Genomic DNA, 18555 nt, shown 5'->3' with positions numbered 1-18555 from the left:
GTTGAATTTCAGTAGCAGTATCGCTTATGCCAGTTGGCCGGTGTCGTGTATGGAAAACCGTTCGCGCGAGCTCTCTGCTCTGGCCAGAAAGATACGAGCGACAATGCGCTGTGTATGGTTTTTTTTTTTTTTTTTTTTTTCCAAGCTCAGAGCGCTTTGACGGCGATTTGACGAAGTCGGCGACGAACGGCGGCATGTCCTAGGAGTGAGCTAACGTAAGGGTCCCTGCCGTAATCACTTCGTCGGAAATGAAGCCAGCACACTCGTACTTTCTTTAGCTCCCTTTCTCCTCCGTTTGCAAAGTTCACGTAGCGACTTGCTTCGCCGAGGTTCGTCGTTGGACAGCACATGAAAGGAGATCTCTTCACCGGCGGTGATGTCGCACTCCCTCGACGATTTGTCCGTACTACATGGGCATTTCAGGACGCAGCAACGAAATTTTATTGTAAAGTACTCGAACAAACTGAAGTTTTCAGTGGTTGTAAACTGGAAACAAGCTCGTAACGACAGCAGCAAGCCAACACCATTCCGAAACTTCTGCGACGACGGGCACTATCTCGTCGCTGCTTGCTGTTCCTTACTCCCCTCGTTTCTATTTTTACCTTGCTGGTTGGCGATATGACGGCCAACCTCCTGTCAAAGGATTAAGATGCCAAGCACGGTCGCGGCTGTACGTGCTGGAACGGTTCGTTGCCCCGAAGAGCCTGGAACCCAAAAATTCGTCTGCGCGACGGCGATATGTCGAGCTCGGCCGGCGGTATACTTTCGTACGCATTGGCGTACACGTTTGCGTGTTTGTTCGGAACTTCAACCGCTTGCTCCACTGTTCTTAGTGTCATAAAAGGAATGTGCAGTATTTTTAACGGGCATATAGCTCACTATGCAAACTGAAGCCCTGCCTAATTTGCGTTTGCTTTTGCGGCCTCCGCCAATCGCAGAGCATATGATGTCACACTAGAGTGTGACATCATAGGTTCTGTTGCGGGAAATGAGCTGGTGGGTCGCATGGTCATTCCCTTTTTTCCTAATTATGCAGCTTATTTGAGCGAAGTTTTGCGTTAAAAGTGTGTCAGTATGGTTCTAACGAGGCAATCTTTCGAATGAACCAAACTTGTGTTTTCTCTTCATGGCTCCTTTAACAGATGAGGCATTTGTTTTCGAAATGAGCCAGATCCACCTAAAGGGAACTTGAGAAACGAGCGGGAGGTTTGTTACCTGACCTAAATGCCAACGCCGGCAAAGCTATATTTTACATGTCAGCCAGGGAAAGTTTATGGCCCGAAGTAATTAAAATTATGCCAAGAATTTGAACAATATCGCGGTGATGAGTTTGGATTTGGCTCATATTGAATTGAAGCACTCAAGTTGATGTGGCATTCTTAAGAGAACTTTATTTCAATTGACTATCAAGCATGGTGCGATTGAGTTTTGGTGGAAAAGGCACGAAAAATATGCAACAGGGCTTCAAGAACCCCCAAAATATACCAGGAGAGCAGATGAGTCCTCTTGGTACCATTAGCAGCTATTTTAGAATTTTTCCCTCGGATGATTTTCTCGGGCATGCCTAAAGGCACTGATAAAGTAAGCAAGATCTTCATTGCCTTGCCATGAATTTCCAAAACGGTCGACAAGAAGGCTGCTCATGTCTTCTTCTTCACCCTAATGAACTGGATCGTTCTGTCAGAGGGAGGGGGGCGAGAGATTTGCCAGTGCCTGTAAGCGGCGGCTATTTAGGTAAGTATAAAATGGTAAATATTGGAGTAAAAAATTAATATAACTATAGTCATTTCGTAGGCACGGGTGAGACGAAATGAAATCGTTGTTTGACATCTCTCAGTTTCATTTCGTTCACTTTTTCTTCAGTTCACTTCGTCATTGACATCCGGGGTCAGATATTTCGCCGATCTCCTAATGGCCGTATCAATTCATAATAAGCCAGCTCCAAAAATAAAAAAAAAAACTTCCGGAAACACCCACGAAGAAGCCTAAACAGTCAAGCCAAAAGCAAACTTCCATTGGGCAAATGGATTTGGCTCATTTTGATCCGTGAAACAGCAGGATATGGCTCATTTTCAATACGAACTACAATCTGCGCACACGTTTTCAGGGCATAATCCCGAGTATTTTCTTGCCACCCCTTTTTTAAAGTAAAGTTGCCGAGTTTTTCTTGTAAGCGCAGCTTTATCCGACTCAGTTTCGGTTTCTGGATCTGGCTCATATCGAAAAAAAAAAAAAAGCCTCAGTTGTGTATATATCCCTGCTGCGCGGCTTGGTGGCGTTCGGTCAGGCTGGTGTTGAGGTAGAACAATTCGCAGAAAAGAGTATTCGTTAAATTGCCGGCACCTGCTTAGATCATGGATCGGCTTAATACGCGCCTTTCAGAGACACATCAAATGTCTAGTGGCATCTTCAACATATATTTTGGCGCCTCCTAATCAACGCTAATTGGAGCTGTGCTGGGCCGTGTACATATAGCCCCGCTTTCAGAGACGCATCAAGTCCTCCTCACCGACCCTAAGCTGACAGGAGTGTACAAGCATTACTCCGCCGAAAGCGGCTGTGGCTTAAGGAAGCGAGCTCCGTATTCCCATAATCGACTCGCCCGCCAACAAGGTATAACCACAAGGGAGTGAGGAACACAAGCCGTGAATCTGAAAGAAAATAAGGCTAAGAGGACTTGCGTGTAATAAGATGTGCGATAGAAATCAAACCCAAAGAATTGTGCACGCCAACCTTGTGATCGCCTCCGTCTTGTTGTATACCCTACAAGAATGTTCCAGAGGGATGCAAGAAACGGAATAAAGGTAGTCTGGATTGTGCTAAGAGAGGTGCAGCGGTGTCCCACGGAATTTATTCAACCGCCCCAATAACAGAAACATATGGATAATGAAAGTATCCCTGAACAGTCACCGCACTTTAGCATATACCCCAAAGGTTATGGCAGAAGTGAAAGATACCTTGTGACCGCACCGTGGTAAGAACTATGACAAGAAAAACTAAGCAGCAAATAACGATCTTTATGATCGAAGGCAACAATGTATGTATGTAGAGGAGCGGTACAAGAAGGCTGTAGGTACATGTTTTAAAAGCGACGAGAAAGAGAACTTCAATTCCGTGAAATCGCGTCTGCTGTGAGTGAAGCCTATCAATCAAGGTCACAGAGCGGAAGGATGCCAAGAAACAGCGTTACTAAGCAACGTCATTCCGTCAGAGTTTGAAGCCTTTCAAGGTCACAGGTGAAGAGGATGCCGCGCGAGCATGAAGAAACGTCGATAGGCAACTCTCAGGAGCACCGGTGTGCCGCGCTGCGGGCGGGAGCGTTCCAAGCGCATCGTCTGCTGCCTGCTTCACTGCGCCGTTGCCCCTCCACCCGGCATTGCGATTATTACGAACTACCTTATGGGACTGGATCGGCGACCATGCGATAGGAACGGCAGCTGTAGTATGCACCAATGGAGAGCGACAGTACGGAGGCGAGGTTAGCGTGTATATATAGCCGGGTTAACGGCTTGCGGGGCATGATATCCTCGTATCCCCTCTGCCGCCTTTATCATTTCGCAGTAGTTTAAGAGGACGGACGGGCCAGGTACTTGGACCAACATGGCCGATGTTCAGCGTCGCGCCCGTCGAGCCGAAGAACAGTAAACGACGCAGAGCTCAACGGGAGTTTTGTGACCCAGTTGTGGCATCTAAACTATTTGAGTGAAACAAAAACAGGATAACCAAGAAGAACCAAGCGGCGCGTTCCCCGTTGGAGCGCAATTATTCGCATTCACCGCAGTGGAACGATCCTTTCAATTTTTAGCTAGTTTTGGTCCCCTCTTTCTTTTATAGAAAAAAAAAAAAAGCGCTTTGTTACACCACAGCGCCGGTTGTCTGTATCCTACACTCTAAGAAAAAGGGCGTGGTAGTTTCTCCCTTAAAGGTGAAACGGGAATGTATCATATATTGCTCCTTAGAGGTAGAAAGATTCTCCCTTTAAGAGGGAGGAGCGCGTTTCTCCCCCTAGGAGTGGAGGAAGATTTCCCCCTTTCGTGAGCTAATGGAGGAGCGTTCCTCCCCTGGCAGCGTCACCCGAGCAAGGCTTGTCATGCGAGAAAGGCCTAGCGAGCTGATCGGTTTGAGGATCGAGGAAGTACAAATACGTAGGTTACTGTGGTTGTGTGCGCTTAAAATGCGCTAAAATAACCAAGAAATTACCTACCGAGCACCAGAACTGCGGTTAGCAAGCGATGTCGCCAATCGTATATGCGCGACTTCTTGCATTCGTCTCGCTGCGCGCCCCGCCTACTCGTTAAGAGCGAACGCGCCGCCGTAAACTAGTAGAAGTCATACCGATTGCTTTCAAAATGCCGCCTTTATTTCCGAAAGGCTCGTAACCCCGCCGTTCACCGCACACGAGATCACAAGCATCCAATGCGGCCGTTTGAGAACAACCAGTTGTTGTTAGTCGCCTTACCTTGCTACAACCGATGCATCAAAACGCGGATCGTCTGCAATCGTAAATCTCAGCGCAAAGGTAATGCAGGCAATGCAGGCGACACGAAAAACGTATCCGTCGCTGTCGCATCCGCCCGAGCGAGGAGATGACACTGCTAGCCCTCTAGCGTGCTCGAAGTAAAGCAATCGTCAACGTTTTAAAATGACTGATAGATGACGAAAAAAAAAAGTAGGGGTGGGGAGGGGCAGCTACTAAGTATCACCATCAGTGGGCACTTACATCAAGGCGTTTCCTTGGTTTCCTTTATGGATAACGTATACTATTATAGCCAACATCACGGAGGCCGCATGTGGACGGGCACATATTGGGAAGAAACATAGCACAACACAGCGGCATACACTTCATTAAAGGCACTGCCAACGCACAATACACGCAACACACAACATCACAAGCATAATAACACGTATACCCCCACATATAGTACACTTCTAACGCTTCTAACATGTCCGCATGGTCTTTTTTTTTTTTTTCCCATCTCGGACAGCAACACAAGGTACCAGGTACAATGACAAAGAAAAAAATCACAGTAATGCCGCCATGCCCCCCAGGGCCGGTGTTGTCATTTAAAGGGACACTGAAGTGATATGTAAACATTGCGGGATTACTAGCGCAAATTGTAGTCCGGAGTCCCCAGGCCATGTTTCGACCACTCTAGGCGCGTTTACGCGATTTTATTTAGTAGAAAAACTAATTCGAAAACGCTGTCCTCCTCTCTTTACGCTCGCCCATTTTCTGTGGCGTTTTCGTGTGACGTCAGAAGGGGATGAGCTGGCAATTGGCTGCGCCACGGCTGCGCTACTGCACGGCTCCCCGGCCGACAGAGTCAGTCGGCCCAGCGTTTCGTCCGCCGGCCGCCGGCGGGTCGTCGCAATCAAGGAGGTTAAAAAAATTGCTTGGTCGCAATTCGTTCGCTTAGTTGAAATGAAGCCAGGGCACGTTTGTGAATGGAAGAATGTGCCTTTCTTTACTTGGTTTGTTTGTACACTGTATCTAGCTCCAAGTCAAGGTCGCTTCACACAAGCGCTGCACATGCGACGCTTCGCTGACTGGTACGCCAGTAGGAAAATATAAGGCCTCTTGAAGGCGGGAGAAGAGTCAGCGAAGTCAATATAGGTACTAAGCAAATAAAATGAACTGATATTTTTACCGTACAGCGTAAAACTAGGGCGCGGGAAGGACTTTTTTGCGCTGGGCGAACAAGCACAGCGGTCAGCAGCACGACTACGCATCTGCGAACGCTTTTCCGTCTACGAAATGCAATTGCTAGACGTGAGCTACTGTGGAAACTCGGGCGACGCTTACTGCACGATCGCAGTACAACGAATAGTCACCTAAGCGGCTTGAAATGCCAAAACTAAATAAAAGTGTAAACTGGTTGTACAATATATACCCTATATTATCAAGGCATTCGCGTCCCGTTCTGTGGCCTAGCGGTCTGAGGCGCTGGGAATTCACCGTGCATGTTTTGCGAGTCACGAGTTCGAATCCCCGCGGGTACGTGCTTTTGTTTTTTTTGTAAGTTAACTTTTTTGTTTTCCGCCGATGTTTTCTCTATTGAGTTCACCTTTTTTGGGGCCGCAACGTTCATGGCTACACGAACTAGTTCACAAAACGCGCGCAGGCTGGCACTGGCGCGCTAGCGAGTTCTCGTTGGCGTGCTGTTGCCATAAGCACCGACTGCTTGCAGGCAGTGGGCACAGACCAGAATGAACAGACCCTTGGCCTGGTACGAACATGCTTTTTACGATACAGGCATGAGGGAGGCAAGCTCCAAATATGGGGGAAAAGCGCATGACATTTGGGCGTCTGCGGGTACGCGGAGGGCGTTCATGCACTGCGTAGGTCTCGGCTAGTGAATGCTACGACTACAAGCCGTCCTGGGAGGCTTATCTTGTGCATTTTACGGCCGACAACATGGCAGAAGCGCGGTACGATGATTACTGAGATATTGAGAATGCCCATCCAACAAAGCCATTGGTTATGTTTTACAGAACCGAAACCGAAACCGAAACTTGTGTGATTGCTAACCTTGGGCATCGTCCAATCACGGCGCCCCTCCTCTCAACGTCACAGCCTTAGTTGGTGCGGCCGCCGCAAACCGCGCATGGTAGTTTTTCTTCTTTCGCGCTTTGTAAAATAATTACCGATTTGTCAACCGGATAAACAATGAAAAGTGTGCTAATTTGAGCCAGTCTACGCAGTGCAAGCAAAAACGGGAGCTTGACAAATTCACTTCAGTGTCCCTTTAAAATTCCCTAAGCGTAGTAAGGGGTTCAATTTTTGACAACCACTCTGGCGGAGAGTTCTTCGCTCTCTGAACTTCAACAAACTGTGACACACTTTCCCTAAAATACTGTCTCGTTGGTCGCGCGTCGACATCGCAATGCAGCCAAGCCATGCGAGAACGCCAAATGCTGTGCAGACCTAACAACATGACACTGTCAAATGGTACACCATCCTCTCTATCAATGCACAAAAAACGAATACCGTGTGGACTAAGTGGAAAATCTTTCTGGAGTGACCGTTGGAGGACATCCCAAAGGAACACTGCGGCCCAACAATGAAGAAAAACATGTTCCACAGTTTCGGGTTGTTTGCAAATGGGGCAGTCGGTTCCCCATGGAACCGAAAGCCCCCTTTCATTCATCCAAATAGCGACTGAAAGTGTACCCGTGTGCAATTTAAAAAAGAAAGTCTTTGCCCCAGGTGACACTTCCATTCGCTTGACTCTTTTTAACACATCTTGTCCTGGACCATTGCTGTACAGAGCTCTATACAGTGGCACTGGGAAGACTACGTCACATACATCCTTATATAATTTTTTCCTAGTTACACTGGCCAGATATTGCATCGAAAAACGCGTTGTTAAAAATCGGAATGACAACACAATTTCTTTAAAATATCCATGGACACCACCTGGCATGCAACTTGAAGAAAGCCACAACTAAACATTGAAACGGCGACAAAGTATTTATAACCCTAATCGCCGAGAATGCAGGTAGGAACAGTGAGATCGTTGCTTGTTTCGATAACCCACGGCAGTGCGTAAGACTTAGGTGGGTTTTGTTTTTTCATCAAATGTAACCCGTGCAATTGCAAACTTCTATTATTTGAGGTTTTGTAAGAAGCAGTAAAATAGCTCAAAGAAGAAAAAACGTTTCACGAAACAGTACGGCAGGTATGTTTGGGTAATGACACTCATTGCCTCGCCTTCGCTCTTTTAGCGTAGAGCGCACCGCTGGTCTGGCAACCATTCAGCCAAAATATTACTGAATGGGGGTCTTTTGTTGCTGGTCATGGTGGTAACTGATGCGTCAATATGCTGCGGTCCGTGCTCGTTGACGAAAAAAGTGGCAGTTTACTATCATCGCTGGCCTCTTTTACCCTTGGGCGTCAGTATAAAACGTCCACAAATGCAGTGGTAACGTTGAACAGGGCGCAGGCGAGTCGCACACAGGAAGCATGCAGCGGTGCTTACAGAATGTGCTTCAAACACACGGCTGGCGAGCCGTGCGTTAGCGTGGCGGGCACATGGTAATAATAAAAAAAAAGACAGCGAGAAAACAAGCAAGCAGCACACCGCAGGGGAGGTGTTGCTCATTCATAGTCGTCGTATGCGCCCGATCGGCGAAAGCCACAGTGCAACGATGAACGGTTTCGTTTTCGGCGTCGGCGCCGACAGCAGATTGCAGACGACAGGGGAGAATATTTCCTCCCCCGTTTCGGTGTTTCGTAGAGGCCGTACAGAGGGCGCTGCGTGTAATTAACTAAAGGGAGAAGCTCGCTCGTCCGGTGGAGAAAACCCTCGATCATCCTCCCTTTTTCTACCCTTTTTTCTTAGAGTTTATAGAAGAAAGGCATAAGAAAGAAGTGAAGGAATGTGAGGTCATTACCGTTATCCACCACGTAGCACAAGGCATCAACCCCTGGCTATGAATAATAAATAAACAGACCAATGAAAAAAACGCTACACAAACAGGGGCAACAAAGGCACACGGACAGTCACTGTACTTCCAACAAAATCGTATTGAAAGAACTTCCATTAAATACTTTTTCATCCGAAATGATGTAGGCGCAAAAGATTGTCCTATCCACGCCTCCTTCGTTTCGGGGCAAAATTATTTAATTGGAGTATTAAAGAGATGCAGAACACGCCAAAAGCGGCTGGAATAAATGGGGGGGGGGGGGGGAGGTGCAATTTGGGGAAAATTTCGGCTCAATGAAAGGGGGTGGGGAGGGGGCGTGATAGTCCGAGGTACCTTAGAGGCAGGGAATTGGCAAAGAAAAAGCACTCAACACAGAATAAGGTATGAAAAAGAAAGGTATGCTGGCGACAGTTAAGGCGGGTGAGGCTTCCTTGCAGAAGAACTTTTGTTAAGATGCCATCGCAGTACGACTAGAAATAATTTTGAAAATAATCATTACTATTTCATTAGTATTTTGTTTTCACGCAAACAGTTTTGTTCTTCCTGCTTTTTGTTAAACATCTAGGTGAACATATCTAGTTTTTTTTTTTTTCGTTCCGGCAAAGCAGCAACTCAGCTTCGAGTTTAGTGTGGGTGATCTTAGCCCGCTTGAAAGAAAAAAAGTGCCCTTCGCCATGATGACCATGAAGAAGGAAAGGCTTGTGTAGCCTTTTAACTTGCCCTTCCTCTTATAATCATAAGGAATTCACTGTCTGAGAACGGGCCGCGTGGGTTTGTAGTCGCTCATGCCGGCCACCTCGGGAGTAGGGTCACGAAAAGGGATCGGAACCAAACTGTGAAGTGCGGCGATATGTGCACATTTCGGTACTCCTCGCAAGAAGTTTTACAGGCAGCACAAAAAAAAAACAAACAAAGCTGCTGCTTTTGTGTAAGCAAAGTTCGTTTTTATTTGCCACTCCACTAGGTTAATCTGTTCTTGCGGAAGGAACGTGACGACTGAAGAGCAGAAGAGGACGGAAATAATCGCGTTCGTGCGATTACCTACGGGCGATAATGCGTAGGAGTTACAAGCCCCTCACTCTACACGAAGCAGCGCTTTTCACGGCGTGTCATGACAAGATCTTCATTGAGGTCAGTGGGGAGTTTACAAGCAGGACCATGTGGACGAAGCATTTGTCGCTAACGGTTAATAAAGGTTTCCGCTTCTATTTGCTGGCTACGAAAATGATCTGCAGGTGGTGACAAGCAGCTTCCGGGCTTGCCAGAAAGAAAAATTAATAATCTAGTTTGGGGTACTCCCACACTACCTACGTCATCAAGGCAGGATGCCAACGGAAACCGGAGGGCGTGTTCGTGTCTTTAGCCTGGTTCTCCGCCACATAATTATTGATGGAAGGTTATTAGTAGCGTGGAAATTTTTACAGGGGAAAGAAGTAGCGCGCAGTTGGTGTACTTGAAGCGTCATTGCCAGTCCTTGTTCGCATTATATTGGCACAATTATGGTGGCTAGGTCGATATAGGTCTTCTGTGCTGGTATTGTGGCGCCACTGATATTTAAAGTCACTGCAACTCGCAATGTACCGCCTTACTTTTGTCGCCGCAAAGACGTGAGTCCGCAGCCTTCATTGATAATTCTCGGGCACGGGGTCGGCGGTGACCACAGTCCAATTCAAATTCAAATTCAAATTCAAGTTTAAATTTATTTCGTTTTCAAACATACAAGCAAATTATTATACAGGCGACCACCAACTTTTTCTCGGTTCTCCCAGCAACCGCCGACTATTAGCGGACATTAATCCGGTCGCATCGTCCCTTTCTGTTTAAAGCGAAGCCTTAGTGTCCTCACTGATGCCGTTGTACGCCAATACGCCCTGCCGGAAAGCCAACTTTCTCTCAGACGATGGTTATGAAGGATCCTTGGTGAAGTTGTCCGATAAATGAGTCTAACGCCATGAAAAATGAATAATTAGTGTATTTTACATTAGGCTGAATTAGAACTACTAGCTATTACAATGACGTCTACTGATCCTCTTCTTTCTCGTCTTTTTTTTTTTTTTCCCTCGCTTCCTCGAGTCATGTCCTCTTTTTCATTTTGGTTACTTTTCTAAGTGCGACACAATAAAATTCAACAGAAGGGAAAGAAAAAAAAACGCTTCCCGTGGCCGGGCCGAACCTGGGTCCCTCGCGTGACGAAGGCGGTAGGTTACGCGGCCGATTCCTCAGTTTCGACATGGTCGAACCGAACGCCAGGCAGCAGGTACCGATTCGCGCCGTACACCCCAGACACGGACGTTAGGCCTACGGAGTGCACACCCGATAGTTGCTGTGGCTATTCTGGAAAAGCGAGGCGTACCTCCAGAGCATGCACGTTCTCGAAGTGTGGGATTGGCCAACCAAAGAATCCATCCCGAGAAAGCTTCGCGTTCAACCATAGTCGTGGTTAGACGGAGGGGTGCAAGATGTTTTTTAATAGCGTGCTGCGACCCCATGTAAATTAACACATAATGTCAGGGCGCTGTGCTTTCGGCTGAAGCAATATAAGGGAATAAGGAAAAATACTTATTTGTATCCCAAGCGGCAGGGCGATGCGGGGCGGCGGGCCTATCGCCGCTTTAATCGCAATTACTGGCCTCCTGTGCATTGGGAGAAGCAAACTCGCGGGCACTTTTTTAGTATGAATAACGTTTCACATGAATAACGTTGAAGCAAGATTTTTCCCATAGAAAGAGGAAATCAGCCTTAGTCGACAACTACATCGTATCGAAACGTTTTGGTGTTATTCGGAAAAAAAGGGAGACAAACGCGACCAAAAGACGCCATCTGAGACCCGCCATCATGAATCAGAAGTGGCTGACCGAATGCGGCTTCTTTTAAACCACCAGCACTTTCAGCTATTCGCTACAGTTGCAGGAAGTAACGCCGGTAAAGAACGCCGTGTGTCTACCACCATCCGCGCAAGGTCACTTGCGTTTTAATTGTACGTATTTGAGATCCGCTGAGGCACCTTTAAGGGCGCCTGGTTTCGGCAGCAGAAGAAATGGGAAGTGTCGGGGAACCTGGCCCAAGGCGCCCGCGTCACCACGACCCCAGCCACCAGAGCATGGGCGCCAGGGTGGCAGGCGTATACTGGTCGTCTGCTGCTGGTGCTCCGAGCCCGCTTCCGAGCCTGAGACGTACCGTGTTCACTCTTGACCCTGAGTAGTCATTACGCCAAAAACGCTTCCCTTGATCGCCGGAGAGGGACGTCAAAGGGAGCCGACAATATACGCGCGCCAGCCGCATACGGATGAACTCGTTCTCGCCGGCGATTCATGAAGAGTATCACGGTAGCAGCCAAGGCGAGATGCGTACGCACGCTGGGCGACGTATCAACGACTCGGCAGGGGAAAAAAAAAACGGCGAGAAAATGAAGCAAGTAAAACGTAAACGGAGTGGCAGGCCGAAGCACTCTTAAGGCTGAAGCGTCGTGCGGGAGCACGCAAAAGGCATTAGCGATGGTTCGAGGCAGCGAGGAAAACACTTCCAGGAGTACGCATTCCTCGGTCACAAATTGTGCGCCACCGGTCGGCGAGTATAAATGTCGCGTAGGGCCACTGTGGACACTGTACTGCATCAACGCGTGAGCGTGGCCCAGAGCGGCGTAAGTGCCATTCGCCTGGAGACTGCGGGCCTCTCATGCGCGGAAGGAAAATGAAACGAAGAGTCGTTTTTGGAAATGATCGCCGCGCTCTGGGTGCCGCGAAAGATGACACCTACTCCAGGAGGGGGGTGAGAAAGATGACCGCGAGCTAGGAGAAGGTCAAAGCTGGCGGTGCATTGATGAGGAACATCAAAACCACGTCGTCCACGAGGTGCGGTTGACAATTCAGTTCGGGAGCTATCACCGCAGTTGTAGGCGGCCGTCGACAATGCCTCACTTGCAGCACAGGCCTTCGCCGGGGCGCTTGCTTCTTCGCGCGCGCGCCTCGATCTTCAAATAAGGGCACGAAGGAGTACAGATGGGGGAAGGCGACTGGTGCACAACGGAATGGCGCGATTCGCATGCGGGGACCCTTTAATAATAATAATGGCGCACCAATGGAAGGAGAGGGCTGTAAAAATAGAAAGAAACAGTCGGCCCAGAGCTACAGCGCCCAGCAACTCGGCATGCAACAGCAACAAGAGAATCACGCACGAACTGCAGGCGACGACTTAGAAGGCCACACTGGACAAGACACGGACGAACTCTTAAATAACGGCAAAGAGGGAAAAAAGTATTGAAAAAACCTAACGCCGAAGAAGAAATAAGAAGCAGAAGAAGAAAAAAAAAAGGGGGGGGGGGGGGGGGGTACGGAGTCGGGCCAAACGGCGCTCGGGGCCTCTCATCACGCGGGCCTGCCCATCGCTATCGCAGCAGCAGTGCAGCGAAAGACGCCCGTCGAAGAAGCACGGCTCTTCTTGACGGCGAACGGACGACGGAGGGGGGCGGATCGCGGCAAAAAGCGTCAAGTGGTGCTCCCTGTAATCAAAAAGGGGTCCGCCGCGAATCTCTCGGCCGCGCCGTGCGCCGCCGCCTGGCTACCGTGGAAGCGGCCCCGCCAGGCGGGACCCTGGCGCCAACCGTGGCGCCGCCGACGGCGCCGCCAGCCGCCGCCATCGAAGACGTCACAACCGGGGGGGAAAGTTGTCTTAGCACAACTGGCGCGGCTGTAGGGAATGCGCGCTTTCCTCCGTGCAACTTCCGCCTTCCCCGGAACAATGGGCGAATGGCACCGGAAAAACTTGGGGAACACACCTGACGGTGTTGCGCCGAGAAGTGCTCAAGCGGCTGAGTGAACATGTTACTGACCGGTGCGGAAATGCAACATATATGCATGTCGTTCCAAAGTCGCTCATTTTTGCTTGTTTTTTTTTTTTTTTTTTTTTCTGGCTGGGATGATATTTATTAGCTATTCAACAGATGCTGTGTATCTCATTAAATATGGTTCGGCTGAGTGGCCCCAGCTGGAGAAATAGTACTTTCGGTGATGAAGGACGTGGGTTCGATTCCCGGCCGCGACGGCCGCTTTTTTGATGGAGGCAAAAAGCGAAAACGCCCGTGTGTGCGAGATTTCGGCGCACGTTAAAGATTCCCAGGCGGTCAAAATTAATCCGGGGCCCTCCACTACGCCGCGCCTCATCGCCTGTGTAGCGCCCGCACGTTAAACCCCACAACAATCAATCAATCAATACTTTGGGCGATGAAGACTGAGATTTCAAATATTTTTTGAGATTTGAGAAGCGGCGTGTTGCACAGCGTTCCACCCGTCTTAGACAGAAAAGAACTTTAAGAGCTAGCATTTCTCTCCAGTACATGTTCCTGACGTAAAACTGCTGAATTACCCAATAAATGGCCTCCCGGTAGGCTTCTACATCAGTTATGGCAGATATGTATAAGGACGGAATACAATGCGCTACCCGTCCGGTTGCTGCGCATGCCTGTTGCTTATCCGTCTCCGTTTATCGTCACGTTGCATTTTACAAGCACAAATAGCCTGTTTAGCTCCCAGGAATGCTGAAACCAAAGTACATCGGGCGCTACTTGACCCAAAACTAGATAAGCGCGTCTATACAGAGCACCTTTACCAGCCACTTCACCTTGGGTGCCGTCACTCAGCCATAACTGAGTTGGCTAACGTGTCAAGCGGGTATTGGGCGCAATCACGCTGTGATGGGTTTGGGGAGGAGTGTACGATTTGTGCCTTTGTCTGCTATATTATCATACAAATCTAAGCTACGCACCGCGCACCCTACCGTGTAATCATTGACTTCGCCCCAATATTGCATCAAAGGAGCGAGGAATCCTAATATTTTATTATTTAAAACGATAGCTTTTTTGCTGGGACCCGTGGCGTCCGATAAAAAAACTACTCATTTCCCCATCGACCGGTTGATCGACTGAAAAGCTCTGATGCTCTTAGGACACACGGAAAGTTCTTAGGAAACACGGCGCGTGCGTGCAACCGCGCTTCTATTGCGTCAAAGCGGCGACTTGAAAATCACGAGAAAAGAATGGCTCTAGATAAGGCAACACACGCATCGATCATGAAGAAGGAGTGCAATAGTGTGCCTTTATCTCATAAACCACGTATCGGCATACATTTAGATCGTTCGTAGATGCGTTTACATAGTGCTCGAAAAATCGTCGGATGGGCTCTTTCTTCGCTCGCAGTTTGGGTCTTTCAAGGTTTGGCGATGGATTGGACGCACTTTCACCAAAGGTTGGACGTACTTCTGGAGAAGGCTTTGACGCACTTTTGCCGCAGTTTCGACACGAGAAAGCTCTCGCGCTCCTCTCAGCTTTCTTTAAGAAGGGATGGTAATTTTTTTTTTCTCTAGAGGTGAGAATGTTGTGTATTTTGCACGTTGGCGTCTCCTGTTGGCGTCTCCTGTCGTCGTCGTAATCGTCCTCGCATGTAGTCACGGTACTAGAACACCAGGAACTTCGTTTACGCCTCACGCTAGAACGTAACGCGTACTAAAAAAACACCGCGACACTCGTTTACGCCTCGCGATACAGAGCTTCGTGCCTCAAAGACGAGAGACTTTTACAGCAAAGCTGTATACCTCTACTCCCCAACGGTTTCATCTCCGTTGGTAAAAACGCCAAGGCGCCAAGAATACACTAATATACTGGATGCTTCACGCCTCCCCAGGTTTCCCGTTAGTGGAGATGGCCCGGGATTTTTTTTTTTTTTCTTTAAGAAGTCTTTCGTGGCTGGAATGGAGTAATAGTGCGTTACCAAAGGTCAGCACTTTCAAAGTGCACAAAAATGCAATTTCTCTTCACGGCCCCTTTGATAAAGTCGCGATTGGCGCGATCATTTCTGGAGGCCGCAGCGTGCAAACGTGGTTCGCGTAACGAGAATTGACATCCGACACATCCTGCGTACCCCGTTTTGCAAAATTCGCAATAGCTAGGACTCAGCCCTGGCTATTAAAACCTTCAACCGGTTAATGGCAGAATTATTGTCATACCATTCCGCCTTGTGCAATATAACTTCACAATGCTTATGACGTTTAGATAAAGGGCTGAAAGTACTTAACATGAGCGTTATTTTTTGCACTGAATTGTGCAAGGGGCCTTGATACAAGACAAGAATAAAAGCAAATGAACATAGAAAGTTTTGTTCAATGAAAGTGAATGCGCCGCCTGCCAGCTGCTAGCGGCTTAAGAAATGTTGTGTGCAACGAAGCATTATCCGTATTCGTACAACTTAAAATAACGCAAAAAGGAGAGTGAGCAGCTTTGTGCCCGTTCTTATTAGTTATACGGGCATCGACACCAATTAGTGCCCGCGCCACCACAAGTACGCCACTGCGCCGTACCTTATAACGTACGGCGTATAGTAGCGGATTGCGGCTTTTAATTTTCCAGCTGAATGTCTCGGTTGTGATCAGGAGCCGCGAAGCCAGTTCCACGTCTAACATAAGGGTCTTAAAGCCCGGTTTATGCCAGTCAAAGATGCTGCATTCAGAGAGAGTCGTTCTCTTCGAAAGCAAAACTATCGATCATAGTGTAAACAATCGCCTACCTCGTAAAAATGACAACTTATCGCCTATTAACTGGGTCACAAACCCTCTGCCCAATTCACGTTTCATTTATTTTATTTTATTTTTATTTAATTATTGCATACTGCACGTCAGTTGTGAAGAGGCCAAACGTTATTTTCTTTAAACAATACAAGCAGTTACAATGATAAAAATAGCCAACCTTATAGATGTATGCACCAAAGTTACACTTAAATACCATTCGAATAGCCAAATGTTCAAGGGAGTGAATATTAGTTACAGGCAATTCAGTTAGTTTGTTTCATTTAGTAAATGTGCGCCGAAAGAATGAATACTTAAAAATGTTACGGTTCGAGCATTAACTGTAAGCGTTAAAGATTCCGGATGCCTATGTCGTGTTAGTAGAGCAGTTTGTGGCTTAAGGAATTCATCACGGCGAAGAAAAAGTTACTTTTTGAGCAAAAATAGCAACTTCAACTTTTGAATTTCATGGCGGGCTTGAAGTGTCTGAATGCGATGCACCTCCATTATTTTTGTCGGCGAGTGAGTCGCACGACATTTCGAAAAAATGACTTGGACGGATTTGCGGTGGATGATTTCAATAGCGTCGATATTAATTTTTGTGTGAGGATCCCGGGCAGTGCAGGTGTATCCCTGTCTCGGTTTAATAACTTAGGTGTAAGCGAGTAGCTTGACGTTTCATGGGGCCTTTTTAAGCAAGAAAACGACGTTTTCGAAATGTTTGTGAACGGGCTAAATAGTTCAAGCTTGACCGAAAGCCCTGCTATGCTACATCTTTCAATGTCGTTCATCGCGTCGCATTTGACCGTCACCCACCGGAACGCAAGCTGTACCTTTCTTTCCATCGTTTCGCTTGATCGGAGCCCCGCCGTGGTGGTACCACGTGACTGGGCGAGGGTTAAACGGCTGCTTTGCCTGCGCTTGATCGCTCAGCCCCGGCTAGGCGGTCTGTGCGTGTACCTCGGCGCGGGCGAACCACGTGACTGAGCGAGTGCTTAACGGCTGCTTCGCCGGCGTTTGGTTTCTCAGTATCGCCATCGATTGCCCGCTAGCTGGGCTGTCTGAGCGTGCCTTTCAGCTCAACCGAAAGGATGAATTCAATCATCCAGTAGATATAGTTAGACGGCAGGCTGCGAAATCTCAAGCAAAGGAAAACTTTCAAGAAACACGGTGCGCATAGCCTTTGTTATCACTTGTAATAACTGTGTTAAGATCTCTTTAACCTGAGCCATTTCTTGTTTGGGTGCCGCGAGTTATTTATACTCTGAAACTTCAACGAAAGGTTGTGACGGCAAGTTGCATACGGAAAAGACTTTCCTTGTTAGTTTTTTTTTTTTTTTTTTTTATGAAAACAGATTTTTCTGCGCTTACCTTCCTTCCTCATTTCTCGTACCATGCCTGAACAGAATGAAGGTTAATGTTCAGTATAGTTGTTGATTCTTGTGGCATATTATTTGATTGAATGGGATAGAGCCATCAGCAAACAGCTTAATATTAATTTAACTTTATGTAATCAATAACCGGGTTAATCTACTGGATACAGAGCTGCAGCAAAACATTGCACGATGCCTAAATAAGGTTAGCAACAGGATGCAATACAGAAAAAAGTGAGGTACACGGCGTCTTCCCACTGCATCCACGTGGTTTCTTCTACGCTAAAAGGCGCATTTTTCTTCTGTTTGAAGCTATTGGTACTTCCTTGGACGCTGGGTGGCCCACCAATGTCTCCAAATTCGCCGTGTGTCTCCTCTTCTGGGTGATGTGTCCAACGTCCGGAATGTATTGCATAAATTCATTGTGTGTCCAACGTTGATTACATCTAAGATGGAAACGGCGTTATCCTGAGGGTAATTCTATCATGAACCACTCAAAAATTAAATTTATGTCGGAACGACGCATGTCTCATTTTTCTCCTTCTACGTTAGTCACCGACTCTGTTAATGTCTTTGACCACGCCGTCTTCATTGACACGTATCTCGGTGCTCTCTTCAAATTTCGCGTTAACTTCAAGTAAGATTTAAGACTGCATTCGGAATTGCAGAAGCTGATGGAGCCGAATATTTTTTTACCAAGTCAAGCGCTTCTATCCCTCAGCTTGGGCTTTATTCTCTGCCACTTCACTTTCGTGATTGCCGCTTAAGGCAACACATATAACTGTCCCATATCTATTTTCAACATGTTCAGAATCAAGCCATCCGCATTATCACTGAAAAACCTTCCTGTCCGTAGCCTAGCATACTTCTTGGTCACCGTAATTCACAGTCACTTTCAAGGCTATTCCAATGTAACACCCCGATACTGTTGTTCAAATTGCTAACCTAACGAAATTGATATCCGTTTTATTGGCTTGAGCGACCTGAACTGTACTATCGCGATAGTGAAGTCCGACAGCTAGCATATCTAAATATGCTGTCACTTTTGGTTTCCACAAAGTACGATAAATGACTTCGCATTTTTCAGTTATTCAAAACTGCAACACCCTGTCGGATGCAAGGCAATCATCTTAATCATTGTATAAAAGGAAAACTTAACAATTTCTTTGTTAACACTCTATCATATCTTTTTAAGGATTCTGAA

At 47.5% G+C, this 18555-nt stretch overlaps 1 protein-coding gene across 1 annotated transcript in view; it reads right to left on the bottom strand.

Annotated features, from left to right (window-relative positions):
• Positions 1-17374, bottom strand: part of LOC144156987 (uncharacterized) — a 24802-nt gene extending 7428 nt beyond the window's left edge. The window contains exon 1 of the mRNA XM_077688401.1: positions 17350-17374. Coding sequence (XP_077544527.1) covers positions 17350-17374 — 25 coding nt within the window. The remainder of the gene's footprint in view (positions 1-17349) is intronic.
• Between the last annotated feature and the right edge of the window lie 1181 nt (positions 17375-18555).

The sequence above is a fragment of the Haemaphysalis longicornis genome, unplaced genomic scaffold, assembly GCF_048455015.1.
Source record: "Haemaphysalis longicornis isolate Haplotype H1 unplaced genomic scaffold, Haemaphysalis longicornis Haplotype H1 scaffold_1, whole genome shotgun sequence".
Taxonomy (NCBI): Eukaryota; Metazoa; Arthropoda; class Arachnida; order Ixodida; family Ixodidae; genus Haemaphysalis; species Haemaphysalis longicornis.
The sequence above is the reverse complement of the archived record's forward strand: the minus strand, read 5'-3'. Positions and strand labels throughout refer to the sequence as shown.